The sequence below is a fragment of the Schistocerca serialis genome, chromosome 4 (genome assembly GCF_023864345.2).
Source record: "Schistocerca serialis cubense isolate TAMUIC-IGC-003099 chromosome 4, iqSchSeri2.2, whole genome shotgun sequence".
Taxonomy (NCBI): domain Eukaryota; kingdom Metazoa; phylum Arthropoda; class Insecta; order Orthoptera; family Acrididae; genus Schistocerca; species Schistocerca serialis.
The window spans coordinates 233,355,089-233,379,413 of record NC_064641.1 but is presented as its reverse complement, the minus strand read 5'-3'; the positions used below and the strand labels follow the sequence as shown (position 1 = coordinate 233,379,413).

Below are 24,325 nucleotides of genomic sequence, written 5' to 3'. Positions count from 1 at the left end.
GGACCCACTTGTTTTTAGAACTATTGCTCTGGCAGTGACAGTAAATCTTCGGATTAGGGCACAACGAAGACGAAAACAAAAAGCCTGACGTTTTTGAGTTCGACCACTGCTGAAAGGAAGGGATAGTGGTGGAGGATTATATTCACTGCTTATGAAAGAACTGAGGCCCGAAGATCCATATGAACTTTGGAGCTTCGTGAGGATGAATATGGCCAGTTTCGAGAAGCTGCTATCTATCATAGAAGATGGGATTAGCAAAAAAATGGTTCAAATGGCTCTGAGCACTATGCGACTTAACTTCTGAGGTCATCAGTCGCCTAGAACTTACAACTAATTAAACCTAACTAATCGAAGGACATCACACACATCCATGCCCGAGGTAGGATTCGAACCTGCGACCGTAGCTGTCGCTCGGTTCCAGACTGTAGTGCCTAGAACCGCACGGCCATGGAATTAGCAAGTGTGACAGTAATAAGGGAGGCTGTCTCACATTTCCGAAAGGAAGAATTAAATCATATGTTTATACGTTTTGTGGTCATACCAGCTTACGGTTCTAGACGCTACAGTCTGAAACCGCGCGACAGTTACGGTCGCAGGTTCGAATCCTGCCTCGGACATGGATGTGTGTGATGTCCTTAGGTTAGTTAGGTTTAAGTAGTTCTAAGTTCCAGGGGACTGATGACCTTAGAAATTAAGTCCCATAGTGCTCAGAACCATTTGAACCATACCAGCTTAGATCACGCATAAAATACCGGTCAAAGCCCTATTACGTTGCAGGCTGGTTGTAACATTACGTTTCCTGGCTACTGGAGAAGCATTTAGGAGTCTGGCTTTTAGCTACAGAATAGCACTGCCAATCATTTCGAAAGTTGTTGTGGATATATGCACTGCAATTTGCAACACCTTAAAGGACCAGTACTTAATGGTGCACCTGTGTTAATTTTTCCGATTTCGTATATATATATATATATATATATATATATATATATATATATATATATATATATATATATACCGGGCGATCAAAAAGTCAGTATATATTTGAAAACGTAATAAACCACGGAATAATGTAGACAGAGAGGTAAAAATTGACACACATGCTTGGAATGACATGGGGTTTTATTATAACCACCCCATATTGCTAGACGAGTGAAAGATCTCTTGCGGGGGTCGCTTGGTGATGATCGTGTGCTCAGCCGCCACTTTCGTAATGCTTGGCCTCCCAGGTCCCCAGACCTCAGTCCGTGCGATTATCGGCTTTAGGGTTACCTGACGTCGCAAGTGTATCGTGATCGACCGACTTCTCTAGGGATGCTGAAAGACAACATCCGACGCCAATACCTCACCATGACTCCGGAAATGCTTTACAGTGCTGTTCACAACATTATTCCTCGACTGCAGCTATTGTTGAGGAATGATGGTGGACATTTTGAGCATTTCCTGTAAAGAACATCATCTTTGCTTTGTCTTACTTTGTTATGCTAATTATTGCTATTCTGATCAGATGAAGCACTATCTGTCGGACATTTTTTGAAGTTTTGTATTTGTTTGGTTCTAATAAAACCCCATGTCATTCCAAGCATGTGTGTCAATTTGTATCTCTCTATCTACATTATTCTGTGATTTATTCAGTTATCAAATTTATACTGACTTTTTGACCACCCGGTATATATATATATATGTGTGTGTGTGTGTATGTGTGTGTTCTACTCAGAGTTTTGCAGTCCCCGTCTGTCTCACTTCGTCAAACTCACGGACTTTCTCCCCTATCACGGCCAGTTTCTCTTTTCTGACACGCTGAAATAAAGCAAGAGACGCAGTCAAATCAAACATGAACTTTGTAAATTAAGGCATTACGATACAAAACGAAAATCACCGTATAACGTCATATGCACATTACTCAGAAGGAAATAATTGCCGACGTACCTTATTATTATACAGCTGTTCATACATACATCTTCCCTCGCTGTATGCTTAACACCTCTTTGTTCCATTTCATTTCTAGAATACGAAGCAATCAATAGTAAATATGCTTTCACAAGCAGCCAGTATGAAAGAGAGTCTACTGCAAAAAAAGCTTTTTTCTGTATTTATGAAACCTACTTACTAAAAACATGCGGAAAAATCCCCAGATGACAATCTGGAACTAGCCACTAGCCGCCTAACAGTAAGCAAATACCAAGCAGAAAGCAGTGTGGTACCGCCTTATGCACATGCGCGAGTTATCGCTGCCTAGTGCGCATGCGCGGATTGACTGCAGTTTAGAACTACTCTCTATTTTGGCGCGCGGATAATGTGTCTGCAAATTTTCGTAGTTTCGCGCGCGTTCTACCGAAATAATCCGTACGTCATAAGAATAAACCTGATGTAAGCATTGCACTATGTATTCTTCCGCCGGCCGCGGTGGTCTAGCGGTTCTAGGCGCGCAGTCCGGAACCGCGCGACTGCTACGGTCGCAGGTTCGAATCCTGCCTCGGGCATGGATGTGTGTGATGTCCTTAGGTTAGTTAGGTTTAAGTAGTTCCAAGTTCTAGGGGCTGATGACCACAGATGTTAAGTCCCATAGTGCTCAGAACCATTTGAACCATTTTTTTTTTTTTGTATTCTTTCGCGTTTGGTTGAACCTCAATAGATTTCAGTTTCACGTGGGACTGCAGCCAAACTGTCTCGGGTATTGTCATAATAAGGGTACGTTTTGTGCTGTGCGTGAAGCGCACATCGACTTAGCGGTAATACAGGACAACTGATGTACTGGCGCATTTAACTTGGACAGCACTGGCCGATCAGCTGGTACAGCTAGGCTGCAGTGATGTGACCAGCTGTAGTTCACAAGTAAAAAGAGACGAGCAGGGGAGCAATCCGGCTTCGAATATCATTTAATTTTTAAGCAGAATGAAATAATACACTGCAAATCTCCCACAATTCGCTCCTTAAACCACTAGACGAATACCGCAACATGTTATCGTTTTTAGCTAACTTACTACTTTAATTAAAAACAAGAATGATGAAAATTGCTGACGTAACGACAGGGTAATTTTTCTGCATAAGCTGTGTTTAACGTTAGAGAGTATTGAAGGATTTCACCGTATAGTTAAATCTCCCACAATTCGCTCCTTAAACAACTAGACGAAAACCGCAACATGTTATCGTTTTTAGCTAACTTACTACTTTAATTAAAAACAAGAATGATGAAAATTGCTGACGTAACGACAGGGTAATTTTTCTGCATAAGCTGTGTTTAACGGTAGAGAGTATTGAAGGATTTCACCGTACAGTTAAATATTCAAGCCACTGAAGGTATTACAGTCAGTCGTCTGGTAATTTCTTAGCTCCTTCCTTATCGGAATCGGAGAAATACATTTCAGTTCTGGAAGTGTCACCTCCTACGTTGATAACGAGCCAATCAACAACAGAATCCACGAATCCAACCACGCGCAGCATTTTCTCTTATTCTTTTATGACGACCGTTCTATATCCCGCCAGCGTTCGGCAGTGACGTGTGAAAAAGCTGCGTGCTTTAGTTCGAGTACATCTGGCAACTTAACAGTGTTGTTACTTCTCGGGCCAAATCTCGCAACTTGGCTCCAGATCAGTGCTGGTGGGTTCATATTTTAATGGTACAGTAGCAAATGCAGAAATGCAGCATTTGTATAATGTGCTCGATAATGTGAAAATGATTATTTTTCATGTTTCTGCGATACGTATATATACGATACTCTGTGGTATAAAACGATGAACATAGTCCAAATAGAGAGGATTTGGTTTTTAATTTTTGCCTTAAAATTAAATTATTATGTTTTCTTAACTTTAATTTCTTAATTTAAACAACTTTTATGAACAGTCTTTCATAAAACATCGATAATTAAGAATTTGTATTTGAAATGGAAAGTGCATCATTCACAAAAAGTGATGATGAGTTTTATAATTACGTGATGTAGGTATTTCAAATTGAATGAGAAAAAAATGATACTGAGGAGATTTGAAGCAACGCACGAATGGCATGATTGGATCTACATTCAGTCACACTACCGATTGCGCTGTACGTTCAAGGTGGCTTTGTCATTTGCAGTATATACAACGCTCTGAAAATTTTATAGCCGATAATCTCCATAAATTTATGAAAAACATTAAGAATAGCTCATTTCTCGGCCCTTTCTAACAGTGTTCCATGTGCGTGTTTCACCACGAACAGAAAGCAGCTTCAGTCACTTTCATGCTGCGATTTAACAGCGCGACAATGAGAGCACAACAGTGCAGAGGCTGTAACTGTACACGATTTTTGAAATAAAAACTACACAGCTAAAGCATGTTTAAGAAAAACATTGATGGCTGTTAATACATTTGAAATCTTAAAGTTTCATTTAACGTAACTTCTTAATAAGATATCTAATACATAAGTAGGACCCTACTTCCAAGAACGTAACAACACTAGTATACTAGTGCTACGGCTTATGACCAATCATCGCGTTTGTGTTTGTTTACATCAGGTTTATTCTTATGATGAACGGATTATAGATGGCTGTTGCACTAGACCAGTACCGTTCGCGGCGGATCGCCGTGTAATACCCACTTTTCATCGCTCCCGTCTAGAGCTTGTGTATCGGGAGAATGACTCATGCGTTCACAGTGACAGATGGTCTGAAGCGGATTCAGTCCAGTACGTAGTTTTAATTTTCATCCACCAGAGTCCAGTAGTGTACAGAGGCATTCAAGAAACATGTCAAGAGAATGTGTTTGTAAACTTGTCTGTTTATTTCTTGGGGCTTTTTTTTGTTATTTATCTTTGTAAAGTTTTGCATATGTTTTAGTAGTGTGAATGATGCGTGAATGTGGTCGAAAGTAAATATGTAGATCATTGCTCTACTGATGAACGCTCTACCAACGAGTGTGAGAAAGTTTTAAGACAGTGTGAATGCAGACGACGGGGAATTTTGTATCATAATATGTCAAGTAAGTTTATGGTAAAATGAAAGCTAATCGAGTGCAAATGAAAATAGTTAATAATGTAAAGTATAAACAAAACAAATATTTACTACGGGACAAAGTACAGTTCGAAAGTGGGTTATTTTTTGATTTGTTAGTCATGCAAGGCGCGAACTAACGGGCGAGAATAATGTTTTTCTATTGGCCTTAAGGAAAATCCCCCCATGAACCATGGACCTTGCCGTTGGTGGGGAGGCTTGCGTGCCTCAGCGATACAGATGGCCGTACCGTAGGTGCAACCACAACGGAGGGGTATCTGTTGAGAGGCCAGACAAACGTGTGGTTCCTGAAGAGGGGCAGCAGCCTTCTCAGTAGTTGCAGGGGCAACAATCTGGATGATTGACTGATCTGGCCTTGTAACATTAACAAAAACGGCCTTGCTGTGCTGGTACTGCGAACGGCTGAAAGCAAGGGGAAACTACAGCCGTATTTTTTCCCGAGGGCATGCAGCTTTACTGTATGGTTAAATGATGATGGCGTCCTCTTGGGTAAAATATTCCGGAGGTAAAATAGTCCCCCATTCGGATCTCCGGGCGGGGACTACTCAAGAGGACGTCATTATCAGGAGAAAGAAAACTGGTATTCTGCGGATCGGAGCGTGGAACGTCAGATCCCTTAATCGGGCAGGTAGGTTAGAAAACTTAAAAATGAAAATGGATAGGTTAAAATTAGATACAGTGGGAATTAGTGAAGTTCGGTGGCAGGAGGAGCAAGACTTTTGGTCAGGTGAATATAGGGTTATAAATACAAAATCAAATAAGGGTAATGCAGGAGTAGCTTTAATAATGGATAGGAAAATAGGAGTGCGGGTAAGCTACTACAAACAGCATAGTGAACGCATTATTGTGGCCAAGATAGACACGAAGCCAACACCTACTACAATAGTACAAGTTTATATGCCAACTAGCTCTGCAGATGATGAACAAATTGATGAAATGTATGATGAGATAAAAGAAATTATTCAGGTAGTGAAGGGAGACGAAAATTTAATAGTCATGGGTGACTGGAATGCGAGAGTAGGAAAAGGGAGAGAAGGAAACATAGTAGGTGAATATGGACTGGAGGGAAGAAATGAAAGAGGAAGCCGTCTGGTAGAATTTTGCACAGAGCACAACTTAATCATAGCTAACACTTGGTTCAAGAATCATAAAAGAAGGTTGTACACATGGAAGAATCCTGGAAATACTAGAAGGTATCAGATAGATTATATAATGGTAAGGCAGAGATTTAGGAACCAGGTATTAAATTGTAAGACATTTCCAGGGACAAATGTGGACTCTGACCACAATCTATTGGTTATGAGCTGTAGATTAAAACTGATGAAACTGCAAAAAGGTGGGAATTTAAGGAGATGGGACCTGGATAAACTGAAAGAACCAGAGGTTGTACAGAGTTTCAGGGAGAGCATAAGGGAACAATTGTCACAAATGGGGGAAAGAAATACAGTAGAAGAAGAATGGATAGCTCTAAGGGATGAAGTAGTGAAGGCAGCAGAGGATCAAGTAGGAAAAAAGACAAGGGCTAGTAGAAAACCTTGGGTAACAGTAGAAATATTGAATTTAATAGATGAAAGGAGTAAATATAAAAATGCAGTAAATGAAGCAGGCAAAAAGGAATACAAACGTCTCAAAAAATGGGATCGACATGAAGTGCAAAATGGCTAAGCAGGGATGGCTAGAGGACAAATGTAAGGATGTAGAGGCTTATCTCACTAGGGGTAAGATAGATACTGCCTACAGGAATATTAAAGAGACCTTTGCAGAAAAGAGAACCACTTGTATGAATATCAAGACCTCAGATGGAAACCCAGTTCTAAGCAAAGAAGGGAAAGCAGAAAGGTGGAAGGAGTACATAGAGGGTCTACACAAGGGCGACGTACTTGAGGACAATAATCTGGAAATGGAGGAGAATGTACACTCCTGGAAATGGAAAAAAGAACACATTGACACCGGTGTGTCAGACCCACCATACTTGCTCCGGACACTGCGAGAGGGCTGTACAAGCAATGATCACACGCACGGCACAGCGGACACACCAGGAACCGCGGTGTTGGCCGTCGAATGGCGCTAGCTGCGCAGCATTTGTGCACCGCCGCCGTCAGTGTCAGCCAGTTTGCCGTGGCATACGGAGCTCCATCGCAGTCTTCAACACTGGTAGCATGCCGCGACAGCGTGGACGTGAACCGTATGTGCAGTTGACGGACTTTGAGCGAGGGCGTATAGTGGGCATGCGGGAGGCCGGGTGGACGTACCGCCGAATTGCTCAACACGTGGGGCGTGAGGTCTCCACAGTACATCGATGTTGTCGCCATTGGTCGGCGGAAGGTGCACCGCCACTTCCCAGCAAATTAGGGACATTGTTGCTCCTGGGGTATCGGCGAGGACCATTCGCAACCGTCTCCATGAAGCTGGGCTACGGTCCCGCACACCGTTAGGCCGTCTTCCGCTCACGCCCCAACATCGTGCAGCCCGCCTCCAGTGGTGTCGCGACAGGCGTGAATGGAGGGACGAATGGAGACGTGTCGTCTTCAGCGATGAGAGTCGCTTCTGCCTTGGTGCCAATGATGGTCGTATGCGTGTTTGGCGCCGTGCAGGTAAGCGGCACAATCAGGACTGCATAAGACCGAGGCACACAGGGCCAACACCCGGCATCATGGTGTGGGGAGCGATCTCCTACACTGGCCGTACACCACTGGTGATCGTCGAGGGGACACTAAATAGTGCACGGTACATCCAAACCGTCATCGAACCCATCGTTCTACCATTCCTAGACCGGCAAGGGAACTTGCTGTTCCAACAGGACAATGCACGTCCGCATGTATCCCGTGCCACCCAACGTGCTCTAGAAGGTGTAAGTCAACTACCCTGGCCAGCAATATCTCCGGATCTGTCCCCCATTGAGCATGTTTGGGACTGGATGAAGCGTCGTCTCACGCGGTCTGCACGTCCAGCACGAACGCTGGTCCAACTGAGGCGCCAGGTGGAAATGGCATGGCAAGCCTTTCCACAGGACTACATCCAGCATCTCTACGATCGTCTCCATGGGAGAATAGCAGCCTGCATTGCTGCGAAAGGTGGATATACACTGTACTAGTGCCGACATTGTGCATGCTCTGTTGCCTGTGTCTATGTGCCTGTGGTTCTGTCAGTGTGATCATGTGATGTATCTGACCCCAGGAATGTGTCAATAAAGTTTCCCCTTCCTGGGACAATGAATTCACGGTGTTCTTATTTCAATTTCCAGGAGTGTAGATAAAGACGAAATGGGAGATACAATACTGCGTGAAGAGTTTGACAGAGCACTGAAAGACCTGAGTCCAAACAAGGCCCTGGGAGTAGACAACATTCCATTAGAACTACTGACGGCCTTGGGACAGCCAGTCCTGACAAAACTCTACCATCTGGTGAGCAAGATGTATGAGACTGGCGAAATACCCTCAGACTTCAAGAAGAATATAATAATTCCAATCCCAAAGAAAGCAGGTGTTGACAGATGTGAAAATTACCGAACAATCAGTTTAATAAGTCACAGCTGCAAAATACTAACGCGAATTCTTTACAGACGAATGGAAAAACTAGTGGAAGCCAACCTTGGGGAAGATCAGTTTGGATTCCGTAAGAAATATTGGAACACGTGAGGCAATACTGACCTTTAGACTTATCTTAGAAGAAAGAATAAGGAAAGGCAAACCTGCGTTTCTAACATTTGTAGACTTAGAGAAAGCTTTTGACAATGTTGACTGGAATACTCTCTTTCAAACTCTAAATGTGGCAGGGGTAAAATACAGGGAGCGAAAGGCTATTTACAATTTGTACAGAAACCAGATGGCAGCTATAAGAGTCGAGGGACATGAAAGGGAAGCAGTGGTTGGGAAGGGAGTGAGACAGGGTTGTAGCCTTCCCCCAATGTTATTCAATCTGTATAATGAGCAGGCAGTGAAGGAAACAAAAGAAAAATTCGGAGTAGATATTAAAATCCATGGAGAAGATATAAAAACTTTGAGGTTCGCCGATGACATTGTAATTCTGTCAGAGACAGCAAAGGACTTGGAAGAGCAGTTGAACGGAATGGACAGTGTCTTGAAAGGAGGATATAAGACGAACACCAACAAAAGTAAAACGAGAATAATGGAATGTAGCCGAATAAGTCGTGTGATGCTAAGGGAATTAGATTAGGAAATGAGACACTTAAAGTAGTAAAGGAGTTTTGCTATTTGGGGATCATAATAACTGATGATGGTCGAAGTAGAGAGGATATAAAAGGTAGACTGGCAATGGCAAGAAAAGCGTTTCTGAAGAAGAGATCGAATATAGATTTAAATGTCAGGAAGTCGTTTCTGAAAGTATTTGTATGGAGTGTAGCAATGTATGGAAGTGAAACATGGACGATAAATAGTTTAGACAAGAAGAGAATTGAAGCTTTCGAAATGTGGTGCTACAGAAGAATGCTGAAGATTAGATGGGTAGATCACATAACTAATGAGGAGGTATTGAATAGAATTGGGGAGAAGAGGAGTTTGTTGCACAACTTGACAAGAAGAAGGGACCGGTTGGTAGGACATGTTCTGAGGCATCAAGGGATCACAAATTTAGCATTGGAGGGCAGTGTGGAGGGTAAAAATCGTAGAGGGCGACAAAGAGATGGATACACTAAGCAAATTCAGAAGGACGTAGGTTGCAGCAAGTACTGGGAGATGAAGAAGCTTGCACAGGATAGAGTAGCATGGAGAGCTGCATCAAACCAGTCTCAGGACTGAAGACCACAACAACATTAAGGAAAACTGACCAGTCGGAACGGAGTGCTCTTCGCGCGTCTTTTCTCTTGGTGATACAGAATGCTTACAGCTGTCTAGAGTAATCGCAGTCTAGAATAGTCGGAGCCCAGCCTTTCAATGGTACGGTCATGTGTAGTATGAGCTCCGAAGGAAGTTATAATTTGCCAGTTTTAGTTATACTACATGCTTCAAAAGTGTTTTAAAGGGAAGGCATATTTATTCCGGTGTTTTTTTCAGGAAGTACGGATTTTTTTAGAAATTTTGTGTATTTCGCATGCCATATTGAGCAGATCGCTGACTAAAAACTTGAGTGCATTAGATACCGATAAACCTAATAATATGGCGATCATTTTCATTTAAGAACAATCCGTGCTTAGTAGCTGTTCAGATTTCGGGAAATACGTTACCATGAACTTGAAAACGTGAATGAATGGATTTGTGCATGGCTATGTTAAGATTAGCACGGGCTTGGCAGGGAAAGTGTACATTATCAAGGTTCAGAATATACCGAAGTTTCCAGTATTTCCACCTTTAATTCAAAATTAAAACCTTCTCCCGATTCTTGGAATAGTTATGTTCTATGCTGCCTAGTGCGAGTTGCAGTACGGTAGGTTTCTGTTCAGTTTTCCTACCGTTGACCTACTGCAACACGTTCACAGGTAGGTGTAGGTAATGGACGAAAGGAACCACGCTGCCGCTGGATGTTTCACTTAAATCATTGGCATAATACTGAGTTGTTATTATAGTACAGCAAACAGTGTGTTTTTGCTTAGAAGGTCTCCGACTTGTCAAGTTGGGTGGGTTACGATGAAGATGAAATAATGTGACTGGTCACCAAGAAACTAGGTTGTTATTGGTAGATCTATGTGGGTATGTTTCCTTAAAAGCTCTCTTACAGACCAAGAATCGTGGCTTAAGACAATTGAAACCTCTTTGACTGGTTCATTTCCAAGAAATGGGGTGTTACAAGAAGATATAGACAAGGAGTATAGCTTGGGATGTCATGATTGCTGTTCATACTGAAGAGCCATAGAAACTGCCTAATATCGTGTAGGGCCCGCGCGAGCACGCAGAAGTGCCGCAACACGTCTGAAGTAGTGCTGGAGGGAAATGACACTATGAATCCTGCAGGGCTCTCCATAAATCCATAAGAGTATGAGGGCGTGGAGATCTGTTCCGAAAAACACGTTGCAAGGCATCCCAGATATGCTCAATAATGTTCATGTCTGGGGAGCCTGGTGGCCAGCGGAAGTGTTTAAATTCAGAAGAGTGTTTCTGGAGTCACTCTGTAGCAATTATGGACATGTGCGGTGTCGTAACGTCCTGCTGGAATTGCCCAAGTCTCCATACCCTTACACCTCGATCCGCTCGATACAATTTGAAACAAGACTCGTCTGACCAGGCAACATGTTTCCAGTAATTAGCAGTCCAATGTCGGTGTTGACGGGCCCAGGTGAGGCATAAAGCTTTGTGTCGTGCAGTCATCGAGGGTACACGAGTGGGCCTTCGGCTCGGAAAGCGAATATCGATGATGTTTCAAATGCGTGTGTGAAATCTTATGGGACTTAACTGCTAAGATCATCAGTCCCTAAGCTTACACACTACTTAACCTAAATTATCCAAAGGACATACACATACACACATGCCTGAGGGAGGACTCGAACCTCCGCCGGGTCCAGCCGGATGATGTTTCGTTGAATGGTTGGCACAATCACACTTGTTGATGGACCTGCACAGAAATCTGCAGCAATTTGCGAAAGGGTTCCACTTCTGTCACGTTGAACGATTCTCTTCGGTCGTTGTTGGTCGCGTCCTTGCAGGATCTTTTTCCGGCCGCAGCGATGTGGGAGATTATCTTGATGTTTTACCGGGATTCCTGATATTCACGGTACACTCGTGAAATGGTCGTACGGGAAAATCCCCACATCATCGCTAGCTCGGAGATGCTGTGTCCCATCGCTCGTGAGCCGATTGTAACACCACGTCCAAATGCACCTACATCTTGATAACCTGCAATTGTAGCGGCAGTAACCGACCTAACAACTGCGCCAGACACTGGTTGTCTTATACAGGCGTTACCGACCACAGCGCTGTATTCCGCCTATTCACAGTATCACTGTATTTGAATACTCATATGCCTATAGCAGTTTCTTCAGCGCAGCCTCTAAGGTATTCTATCCTGTGAGAGCCTCTTCATCTGGAAATAACCACTGCAAGCTACATCTTACTGAACACGCTTCTGTATTCATCTATTGGTCACTTTCTACGATTGTTACTCCCCCTCCCCCCCCCCCTCCCAATGTTCCTCCAGTACTAAACTGGTGATCCCTTGACGTCGCAAAATGCGTCCCATCAACCAATCCCTTCTTTAGCTCAAGCTGAGCCACAAATTTCTTGTCTCTACAATTCTATTCAGTACCTCCTCATTAGTTACGTGTTCAACGTACCAAATCTTCAACATTCTTCTGTAGCACCACATTTCGAAACCTTCCACTCTCTTTTTGTCTAAACTGTTTATCGTGTATAATTCACTTCCATACATGGCTACACTGCAGACAAATACCTTCGGAAAAGACTTCCTTAGAATTAAATCTATATTAGAAGTTAATAAATTTCTCTTCTTCAGAAATGCTGCCAGCCTACATTTTGCATCATCTCTACTTCGGCCATCATCAGTTATTTTGCTGCCCAAATAGAAACACTCATCTGCTAGTTTAAGTTTCTCGTTTCCTAATGTGTTTCCCTTAACATCACCTGATTTAATTCGACCACAATCCATTATCCTTGTTTGGTTTTGTTGATGTACATCATATATCTTCCATACAAGACGCTGTCCATTCAGTTCCACTACTCTTCCAAGTCCTTTACTGTCTCTGACAGAGTTACAGTGTCATGGGTACACCTCCAAGTTTTGTTTCTTCTCCCTATTCTTTAATTCCTACTCAAAATTTTCTATGGTTTTCTTTACTGCTTATTCAATGTGCATATTGAATGATATCGAGGATAGGCTCCACACAAGCTGTAAATACACTCCTGGAAATTGAAATAAGAACACCGTGAATTCATTGTCCCAGGAAGGGGAAACTTTATTGACACATTCCTGGGGTCAGATACATCACATGATCACACTGACAGAACCACAGGCACATAGACACAGGCAACAGAGCATGCACAATGTCGGCACTAGTACAGTGTATATCCATCTTTCGCAGCAATGCAGGCTGCTATTCTCCCATGGAGACGATCGTAGAGATGCTGGATGTAGCCATGTGGAACGGCTTGCCATGCCATTTCCACCTGGCGCCTCAGTTGGACCAGCGTTCGTGCTGGACGTGCAGACCGCGTGAGACGACGCTTCATCCAGTCCGAAACATGCTCAATGGGGGACAGATCCGGAGATCTTGCTGGCCAGGTTAGTTGACTTACACCTTCTAGAGCACGTTGGGTGGCACGGGATACATGCGGACGTGCATTGTCCTGTTGGAACAGCAAGTTCCCTTGCCGGTCTAGGAATAGTAGAACGATGGGTTCGATGACGGTTTGGATGTACCGTGCACTATTCAGTGTCCTCTCGACGATCACCAGTGGTGTACGGCCAGTGTAGGAGATCGCTCCCCACACCATGATGCCGGGTGTTGGCCCTGTGTGCCTCGGTCGTATGCAGTCATGATTCTGGCGCTCACCTGCACGGCGCCAAACACGCATACGACCATCATTGGCACCAAGGCAGAAGCGACTCTCATCGCTGAAGACGACACGTCTCCATTCGTCCCTTCATTCACGCCTGTCGCGACACCACTGGAGGCGGGCTGCACGATGTTGGGGCGTGAGCGGAAGACGGCCTAACGGTGTGCGGGACCGTAGCCCAGCTTCATGGAGACGGTTGCGAATGGTCCTCGCCGATACCCCAGGAGCAACAGTGTCCCTAATTGGCTGGGAAGTGGCGGTGCGGTCCCCTACGGCACTGCGTAGGATCATACGGTCTTGGCGTGCATCCGTGCGTCGCTGCGGTCCGGTCCCAGGTCGACGGGCACGTGCACCTTCCGCCGACCACTGGCGACAACATCGATGTACTGTGGAGACCTCACGCCCCACGTGTTGAGCAATTCGGCGGTACGTCCACCCGGCCTCCCCCCATGCCCACTATACGCCCTCGCTCAAAGTCCGTCAACTGCACATATGGTTCACGTCCACGCTGTCGCGGCGTGCTACCAGTGTTAAAGACTGCGATGGAGCTCCGTATGCCACGGCAAACTGGCTGACACTGACGGCGGCGGTGCACAAATGCTGCGCAGCTAGCGCCATTCGACGGCCAACACCGCGGTTCCTGGTGTGTCCGCTGTGCCGTGCGTGTGATCATTGCTTGTACAGCCCTCTCGCAGTGTCCGGAGCAAGTATGGTGGGTCTGACATACCGGTGTCAATGTGTTCTTTTTTCCATTTCCAGGAGTGTAGCCTTTCGCTCCTTGTATTTTACCCATGCTACCTTCAGAATTTCAAAGATAGTATTCCAGTCAACATTGTCAAAAGCTAACTATACGGTAGAGCTACATGTCCTCGGGAAAAATTACTGCTACTTTCAGCCGTTCGCAGTACCGCCACAGCAACGCCGTTTTGCTTGACGTTGAAAGACCAGATTAGTCTGTCATCCAGACTGTTGTCCCTGCAGCTACGTACGATAGGTACAATCCTTTGTAATTCTATTGCTTTTGCAATATTTTAAGTACAGGCAGCATGCAGTCTCCTTTAATCAATGTGAACAAGAACCTGCTTGATATAGCGATGTAATTTTTTATAATTTCCTTTTGAAGAGAGTAGCTAAATAACAAGCTAATATTGTACAACGCAAAGATGTTTTTTTTTTCTTTTTCGAGTGCGAACGATTGCAGCTATCTTTCGGCACCACTGGTATTCCCAGCAACATATCTTATGAGCCGCGCGGGATTAGCCGAGCGGTCTAGGGCGCTGCAGTCATGCACTGTGCGGCTGATCCCGGCGGAGGTTCGAGTCCTCCCTCGGGTATGGGTGTGTGTGTTTGTCCTCAGGACAATTTAGTTTAAGTAGTGTGTAAGCTTAGGGACTGATGACCATTGCAGTTAAGTCCCATAAGATTTCACACACATTTGAACAACATATCTTATGATGTGAGTGTCGCAGCACTGGATCATGTGGTAAATTCTGATTCTGTGATCAAAAATATGGTTTGTGAGCTGTATAATGCTGTTATCTAAGTTTTCGTTAAATAAAATTGGAGGTTTCCTTTCTTCTATTTTATACTGAGGGAACTGAGCAAATTTTGTGGCAACCGTTAGCACATGGTACATCGCGATCATGTTATCCTGCTACGTTGGTCTTCAGCACGTCTGATGTTATACAACTGTGCCTGTGACGAAGAGCTACTGTGAGGAATAATTTTCTGTGCACTGTCTACAAATAAATTAGCTGAATACCCCGTAAGATGTATTGCAAGCAGTCTACGTTACAAAACCGCATAGACATATTCACAATGTAGATAAATAAAATATCTGCATCTACAAGATGCGCCTGGAAAAAGCCTTTATAAAAAAAGTCTTCTCGGCTAGCATCAACCTACAGCGTCCCTTCAACGTGACGTTTCGATAAGACCAGTGAGAAGAAGATTAGCATCCGGTCTCATATTTTTGCGTTACAGGCGAAATAACAACGTACATTCCGAAACGAAAGATATTAGGTGTTTGTGGAACCAATGACAGTGATACTGGTAGAGTACTCTCCGAATTATCAATAGCTGCTTCTTTCTTAGGTTCGATCAACACGTAAGTATTACGGCCATGCTTCGGGAGCTGAAATGGGAATCTCTGGACAAAAGGCTACATTCTTTTCGAGTAACACTGCGGAGAAAATTTAGAGAACCGGCATTTGAAGCTGAGTGCCAAACGATTCTGTCGCCGCCGACACACACATTGGGTGTAACGACCGTGAAGATAAAATACGAGAAATTAGGTCCCTAACTGAAGCATATACATAGTTATTTTCCCCTCGCTCTATCTGCGAGTGGAACAGGAAAGGAAATGTGTTGTAGTGGTACAGAGTACCCTCCGCCAGGCACCACACTGTGGCTTTGGAGTATCTACGTAGATGTGGATGTAGATGTAGATGTAGAAGTCAGAATGTTATCAGCGAATTTGTGTTGATGTATAATTTCCAAGCAGAGCTTATGTGGAAGCCACTGACCCAGCAAACCAGCTAACTGTATCACATTAAATCTCCACTACTTCCTAGCATCCGTAGGGATAGTATCACTAGACCTTATTAGTCGAACATTGTTGGCTTGCTGAGTTTGCGTTCTGTATCACCTTATAGCGTCGTATTTGGTCATATATTGAAGACCACAACTGCGCTGTAGTAAAAATAATAAAATAAAATATAATAGAGACCCCTATACCACAATTGGATCGTTAATAGAATGTGAAACGAAATCTCGTAGTTATGTATTTTAAGTGCGAAATTTACATATACCCATCCTACCGAGGTTCCTATAGCTGGGCTTTTTATGCGTGGCCGAGTTGCCAAACACTTGTCTTCTCCACCATTGTCCTCTCCACCTTTTCCTGATCTGCGCGTCTGCGAGGGAGTACCTTCTGTGCATCTCTTACCTTCTTCAGGACGGGTAAAACGATGTTCGGAATTTATAAAAAAAGATGCTTGACGGACTCCAATATTTTACCACGTGATGGTGCTTTGATCAATAGACGAAACGTTCCACCAAGATAGTGCTACCCAGCCGAGCGACTCGTCAGTGAAAGGCAGTGAGTTTCATCAGTTCAGTTTATGAAGATAAGATTTTACGCTTCAGAGTAAGATTTATATAATGCACTCATGTTCATGTGTTGGTTTTTATGGTTTGCACTCTTACCTTCACAGGGTCCGTTGTAATAAGTGTGACCTGGTGCCCTCTCTTGGCAAGTTCGAGAGCTATCAGTCGGAAGGGCAGCTGGTGGCTGATAGAGGGAGTTGGGATGATACCCAAAATCCTGGCCGAATGCGTACCTCCAACAACCAAAATCAGCGTCAATGTATGCACCAAAATAGTCTTCATGGCACCACTGTCAGGAAACTCTGTAAACGAAAGTAATGTTATTGTACTGACGTACATGGGAGCAGTATTAGCTGTATATACATCTACATCCGAAAGAAAGAAAAAATGTGATGCCTTGTCGATTGTATTGTCGCCAGAGACGGAGCACTCGTTCTGGTGATTAATGAAGTAAGCGGCTGCAATACCGAACACCCTGTCCCTCCAAATTCTCACCTCGCTTCCTGTATCCGCTCACTCTCCCGCACCCATACCGTATATCCCTGTTCAGTTTGCCACGTGTTTTATAGTACCCGGAATAACTTCACCCCAAAATTGAATCCCAGCACCACACACCCCCAGCAGTGAGAATCCTGGCCCACCTCGTGCCACCTTACTTACCTCTCCTTACACTCTACGTCCTTCCACACGATAATTTCAAACCCTTCCGCTCCCAGGTCATAAAATGATTCCTGACATCCACCCAGACTACGCTGTTAACCTGTCCCACCACTACCTCTTCCAAGAGAAGGCTCCAACCTATCCAACAATTCTACACCTCCCCTCCCCTCACTCTTCCCAATACTCATTCCATATCACATAACTTCCTCTCCGATAACACTACATTTAATATCCTCAGCTAGAAATTCGTAACAGCACCCTAAAGCACTGTACTCCTCACAGTTTTCACTACTCCACGCGTCATCATCCTATTAAGTACATCAAGGTACTTATCTCTATACTTGTCAATATCGTTTATGCATTTTATAATTATATCGTTAAAATCCGTCTTTTGGGGGCTGTAAGTAACAAATACTCAATAAAAATACCTAGATATTTGGACGGAACAAACCAGAAAGCACATAAAATTACGCTGTGTTATCAAAAGTGTCCGGACACTCCCAAAAACATACGTTTTTCATATTAGGTACATTGTGCTGCCACCTGCTGCCAGGTACTCCATATCAGCGACCTCAGTAGTCATTAGACATCGTGAGAGAGCAGAATGGAGCGCTCCGCGGAACTCACGGACTTCGAACGTGCTCAAGTGATTGGGTGTTACTTGTGTCATACTTGTGTCATACGTCTGTACGTGAGATTTCCACACTCCTAAAGATCCGTAGGTCCAATTTTAAGTGATAGTGAAGTGGAAACGTGAAGGGACACGTACAGCACAATAGTGTATAGGTCGACCTCGTCTGTTGACTGACGAAGACCGCCGACAGTTGAACAGGGTCGTAATGTGTAATAGGCAGACATCTATCCAGACCATCACACAAGAATTCTAAACTGCATCAGTATCCACTTTAAGTACTACGACAGTTAGGCGGGAGGTGAGCAAACTTGGATGTCATAGTTGAGCGGCTGCTCAAAAGCCACACAGCACGCCGGTAAATGCCAAACGACGCCTCGCTTGATCTAAGGAGCGTAAACATTGGACGATTGAACAGTGGAGAAACGTTGTGTGGAGTGACGAATCACGGTACACAATGTGACGAACCGATGGCAGGGTGTGGGTATGGCGAATGCCCGGTGAACGTCATCTGCCAGCGTGTGAAGTGTCAACAATAAAATTCTGAGGCGGTGGTGTTATGGTGTGCTGGTGTTTTTCATTGAGGGGGTTTGAACCCCTCTTTGTTTTGCGTGGCACTATCACAGCACAGGCCTACTTTGATGTTTTAAGCACCTTCTTGTTTTCCACTGTTGAAGAGCAATTCGGGGATGGCGATTGAATCTTTCAACACGATCGAGCACCTGTTCGTAATGCATGGGCTGTGGCGGAGTGGTTGCACGACAATAACATCCTTGTAATGGACTGGCCTGCACAGAGTCCTGACCTGAATCCTATAGAACACCTTTGGGACGTTTTGGAACGACGACTTCGTGCTAGGTCTCAACGATCGACGTCGATACCTCTCCTCAGTGCAGCACACCGTGAAGAATGGGCTGCCATTACCAAGAAACCTTCCTGAACCTAATTGAACGTATGTATGCCTGCGAGAGTGGAAGCTGTCATCAAGGCTAAGGGTGGGCCAACACCATATTGAATTCCAGCATTACCGATGGAGTGCGCCACTTGTAAGTCATTTTCAGCCAAGTGTCCCGACACTTTTGATGACAAAGTGTATTTAGAGACTTAAGCTTTAATGCTTCGTATTTAAAGTGCACAAATGCAGATGTATGCCAGTAACACTTTTCATTATTGTCGATTTCATTGTTTTAAGCTGTAGACAATCTGCTAGTGTATTTATGTTTTTCCCGTATTTTTCTGCAGATCAGAAGATGGTTATTATAGACCGAAACCGGCAGTTTTATGACAAAAATATTTCTGACCATTGACGTGAAGTAAAGGATATTTACTTTAATACTGGATGTCCAGATGCAAATCCATAGTGGACAACAGTAATTTAGGCAACGGCCTTGCCGCAGTGGCTACACCGGTTCCCGTGTGATCACCGAAGTTAAGCGCTGTCGGGCGTGGTCGGCACTTGGATGGGGGACCATCCGGGCCGCCATGCATTGTTACCATTTTTTGGGGTGCACTCAGCCTCGTGATGCCAATTGAGGAGCTACTTGACCGAATAGTAGCGGCTTCGGTCAAGAATCCCATCATAACGACCGGGAGGGCGGTGTGCTGACCCCTCCTATCCGCATCCTCCCCTGAGGATGACACGGCGGTCGGATAGTGCCGGTAGGCCAGTCGTGACCTGAAGCCGGAGTGAGTACAATAGTAATTTAAGAGTCCTCTCGCCCTCGCCCCCCTCCAACCCCATCTGAAAAACAAGGAAACAAACAACGTTCCCAGCGACGACGGTACGATAATTTTGAGGGACGTGTGACAGTAATTTGCCCAGATTTAATCTAACGTGGTCGAAAATTCTGCCGAAATACTACAGTTCAGGTAAAACAGTTTCTACTAAGGCTGACTGTTATGATCAACGAAATACGGCTTCGTGGAGTCAACATCTGCTACTTTTACTTTTAACAATTGATAAATGAGTCACACGGCAATTGGCCACTGGTTTATTCTGGCTAAAGCAAGAACAAATGTGAGAACTAATCCACAGAGTTTCATCTTCTCGTCAAAGGACTCAGAAGTTACCGTCGTGCGTAAGTACTTGTGTCTCGTCACAGGATACCAAATTAGTGCGGCTACTTGAACAATTTCGCGACGATGAAATCGTGGAAGAAGATAAGGCCGAAAGCTCATGACGGTGTAGATCCTCTTCCTCGATTACAACTATGACCGAAATGCTTATGGCGTACGGAGAACAGTGAGGCACAGACTTGCTACTACGAGGGTTATTCGGAAAGTAAGGTCCGGCGAGGTGCGAAATGGAAACGGCAGTGAAAATCCGATGAAGCTTTGCATAGATCTGTTGGGCAGTGTCTCTAGTATGTTCGTCGATCGCATCGGTTCTGAGCGCACAGTGAGCACGTAATGTTGCTTAGAACAATAATGTCTCCCGCCAGGCATTAGGGCCTGGTGTGAGATTTCGCCTGATGTCATGCAGTCCACGAAACATAACACGTAACATAACAAAAAAAAGTCGACGTAACATTCCTCCTGCATGACACTTCTCGGCCGCTCTCTGAAAGGGCAACGAAGATGCTCCTGCAGCGTTTTCGATGGGAAGTGTTTGATCACCCACAACAGAGTCCGTAATTGACTCTCCCTAAGTTTCATCTCTGCTCATATGAACCGCTAGCTGTGAAGACGACGTTCTGGCAAAGACAATGAGCAGTAGACCAGCGTAGAGAAATGGCAGAAAGCACAGGCTGCTTCCTTCTGTGATGAGGATATTGAAAAGTTCGCAGAACGCTACAACAAATGTCTAAGTCGAAGCGGCGACTACGTAGAGAAGTAGCTGGAAAGTGTACCTACTGTTGCAAGTAATACATTTTTAATTTTCACAGTGGTTTCCATTTTGCAACCGATCGGACCTTACTTTCCGAATAGGCCTCGTAGATGCTACAAACGAGATGATTCTTCGTATTTTTCATTTTTCTTTGTTTAAAGGATTCCTTTGGCAAATTTTTCCAAGCTTACTGTACTGCAGGTAAGATAGCGAGCAAATGATTGCGTCTCCCGAACAGCGCTGGCACCATAAAATTGACCTGCAGAAATCTTTATATTCGGTGTACTTTTGAAAGAGGGGTTAATACTGCCGTTTCTATGACATTTCGATAGCCCATACGCGCTCATTGGCTAGTTATACATGGCGAGTGCTTCAATGTATTCATTCTGTCCCGGCTGGGCCCAGGTTTGGTAGAAGTAACAACACTATAAAAATGTAGCGAAATACTGGAAGACCTGCCGCAATCGATGCTTAGTGCAAGGATTCGCAGTTGACGTGATGTATGTGACGTGAAGTGATGTATTATGCACAAATACGTAGAAAAACTTGTTATGTTATGATTACACAATTCACGAACACTCAATGGAAACATGTACATCCGTTAAATATCCGAGTGAATGCGTACGCCGTGGTTTTAAGTGTTAACAGTACATAAAACTAATCATAGGAAAGGAGCAAGCCATTCATTGCTTGATCCTTGGAAAGCGTAGTCCACCAGCAAAGGAGATATCTTTCAGCCTTGTTCTACCGATATTTCTGCTTTGTTCGCCAGCCTGGGACCCTTGCCAGATAAAAAATCCAGAGAAGAGCAGCGTATTTCGCCATGTGTTCGTTTAGGAATGGCAATAGCGCATTGGATGTGCACAAGCAACTATAGTATCAGTATAAATGCTTATGGAAAAACTGTTCTGAAAGTCTTACCGTCTCTGAATTCAATAGGACCCTCAACATCTGGTGTCTAGAGAACTGAAGTAAAAGGTATACCAAAGTAATGACCTGGCCATGTTTTCATTATTCCTTTTAATTGAAGCACACTTGTATTAATGGAACATACAGCATAAAGACGATTATATTCCGTAGGTTTCGTGCTTAAGGTGTTAACGTCATTACATGTTACTTATTTTAGTGTTGCAGACACACCACTGTTCTAAACGCAAAGTTACGGGCTGTAAGAATGTGTCATCAGTCCCTGGATGTTAAATAGAATCTAAGAGCCTTCTTGTACTTGTAAATTCGCTTGTATTTATTATGCTGAGGGACATAAGGCTACAGAAAAAATTCTGTATTTCTTAAGAATGAAAGATTTTTGTATAACGCAGGCACGTAACTTTGCTACTTTGTTTGCTTTAATACTTTCAACCCTGTTGATTGTCCTAATCTGCTTTGGCTCTTAAATGCGCGCGTCTAAGGGATTTGTTTCATCAGTATCCCAGAATTATATACACTTTTTCATATTCCACCCGGTATAAAGAGCTTTTTCATTTGTTTCCTAACCAGACAAGGGTACAGTATTGTTGTAGGACATCTTGCGCCTATGCAGCCAGCAGTCAACACTACATCCGAGGAAAGTGGTTACATAGCCGAAAGGAGCCGGCCTTCCCGGAGACAGACCTACTTTAGCCATCATCCAACCTACCGCGAAATCGCGTCCCATGTAGCAATAGAGGTCCTTGACTCCAACTGTGCCATACGGTTGTCCATACTTCCCTCACCTATGGTTCGACAGCGTGAGCCACGATTAGTGGCACAGTCTCCAGCGCCTGCAGAGTAAGGTGCTTCGGGGAGCCTGCATGTCCCTCAACTCACGAGCATTGTTAACTCTGCAAGAGGAGGCAGACATGGTCTCTCTAAAGACGACCATTCGAGAGAAGGTGAGGCGCCTGTACGACAAATTGGACGCCCTGCGTGACACGGTCAATGGCTGTCAACACATTGGCACCACGACTCCCAGGCATTGGCACCACCACCCTGTTCCTCTTAGGATCCCCGAGGACTAGGATTTGGACCACGGCTAACGATAGCCCTGCTAACAGCAACTCATACTGCGGTAGAATTTGATGATACCACTCATTATGTGCAATCTTTGCTATGGCCATTACTATAACTACCGATGTAGTTGTGTCACTTCTTACTGACAACATTAAATTTCCACCACAGGAGGCTGGTACAGGACTTCAAATCCCACCGCCATACCTTCAACGTCCAATACAATGGTGTCATTGTATTTATGTCATTGTAACATAGAAATATTTTATTCCTAAACTATTGGAGTTAGACGAGTATAAATCAGTCACGCACTGTATCGCAACCTCTGCCCCCCCCCCCCCCCCATGCCCAAAAAGAGAGAGAGAAGAAGAGTATTTCACTTTCTGGGCCAGGCGCCAAATGCAGTCGCATTCCATCAATCAAGAAGGACGCTGTGTTTCATGTCAGTGATCAGCTAGTGGACTTGTAACATTTCATGTCTGCGTTTCTACTCTAGACTAGGCAGCATTTCATCATACTGGAACTCTGAGACTGAGGTGTCGTTCTGGGAGTTTTAACTCATACTGAGTGTAAGTGCACAAATCTTTAACTTTCACCTGTCCCATCAGGACTTGAACTTTGATTAACAGAGTGAATTGTGTATATACTAGTTAGTGATATTTTCTAACGGTGTTTGTTTTCTTCTTATAGTTCTTACATCTTCAGACAACGTCGATGTTTGGTTCAAATAGCTCTGAGTCCCCTACAACTTAGAACTACTTAAACCTAACTAACCTAAGAACATCACACACATCCATGCCCAAGGCAGGATTCGAACCTGCGACCGTAGCAGTCACGCGGTTCCAGACTGAAGCGCCTAGAACCGCACGGCCACACCGGCCGGCCTCGATGTTTATCTATTCTTCCTGTAAATACATCTTCATTTAGCACTCAAAATGATACTTTCTTTCCAGTACTATTTTTCATTATTCAAGAATAAATGTCTTTGTCAACTGATTCATTCTAACATTGTACTAAAACACATAACAGAAAAGATACATTCTGTTAAATAAACTTAGTTCTCCCAAATCTATGTGAACATTTATTGTCAGACAAACCAGGTGGACACAACGAGTATTTGATCACCAACAAACCAGTATCAAACTACTTATGTACTACGTTGGATTCATATTGAGCCGTTGAATATGGTACACCCCAAAATCGGCCAGTAGTGCGAAAATTAATGACTGTGACCATAGCACTGATAAGATGTGAAATTGAATAGTATTTCAACGTCAAAGTTCAGATACGAAGGTAAGTCGATAACTCATATGTGAAATTATTTCTGCTTCGGAAATATTTTAAGTTGCATCACTGACCGAAGACGTCTTGTAAAAAGATACGAGGTACTTTAAGTTGCCGCACTGACTCTGGCAAAAGACGCGAGTAGATCACCCAATAAATTTCGAAAAAGACATGCCAGGCTGGAATGTCGGTCTTCATAACTTAAAGTAAAAGTATTTCTTTATTTGGCAGTTCACTTTATAATCGCATTTATCTATACAATTTCCCATCATATGACGTTCTGGAGGGACTCCGTGCATTCAGAGAAAATGCTCTTACTTCAGGAGGGAGCAGCTACGCACACTGTAAATGTCGCAGTAAAACTACGCCATTTCTCCTTGAATCG

The 24,325-nt window shown here is 44.0% G+C and overlaps 1 protein-coding gene across 1 annotated transcript in view; it reads right to left on the bottom strand.

Moving 5' to 3' along the window:
- The window catches only part of LOC126473932 (UDP-glycosyltransferase UGT5-like), an 85,108-nt gene that overhangs the window by 39,025 nt on the left and 21,758 nt on the right, over window positions 1–24,325 (bottom strand). The window contains exon 2 of the mRNA XM_050101290.1: window positions 16,652–16,854. Coding sequence (XP_049957247.1) covers window positions 16,652–16,834 — 183 coding nt within the window. The 5' untranslated portion in view covers window positions 16,835–16,854. The remainder of the gene's footprint in view (window positions 1–16,651; window positions 16,855–24,325) is intronic.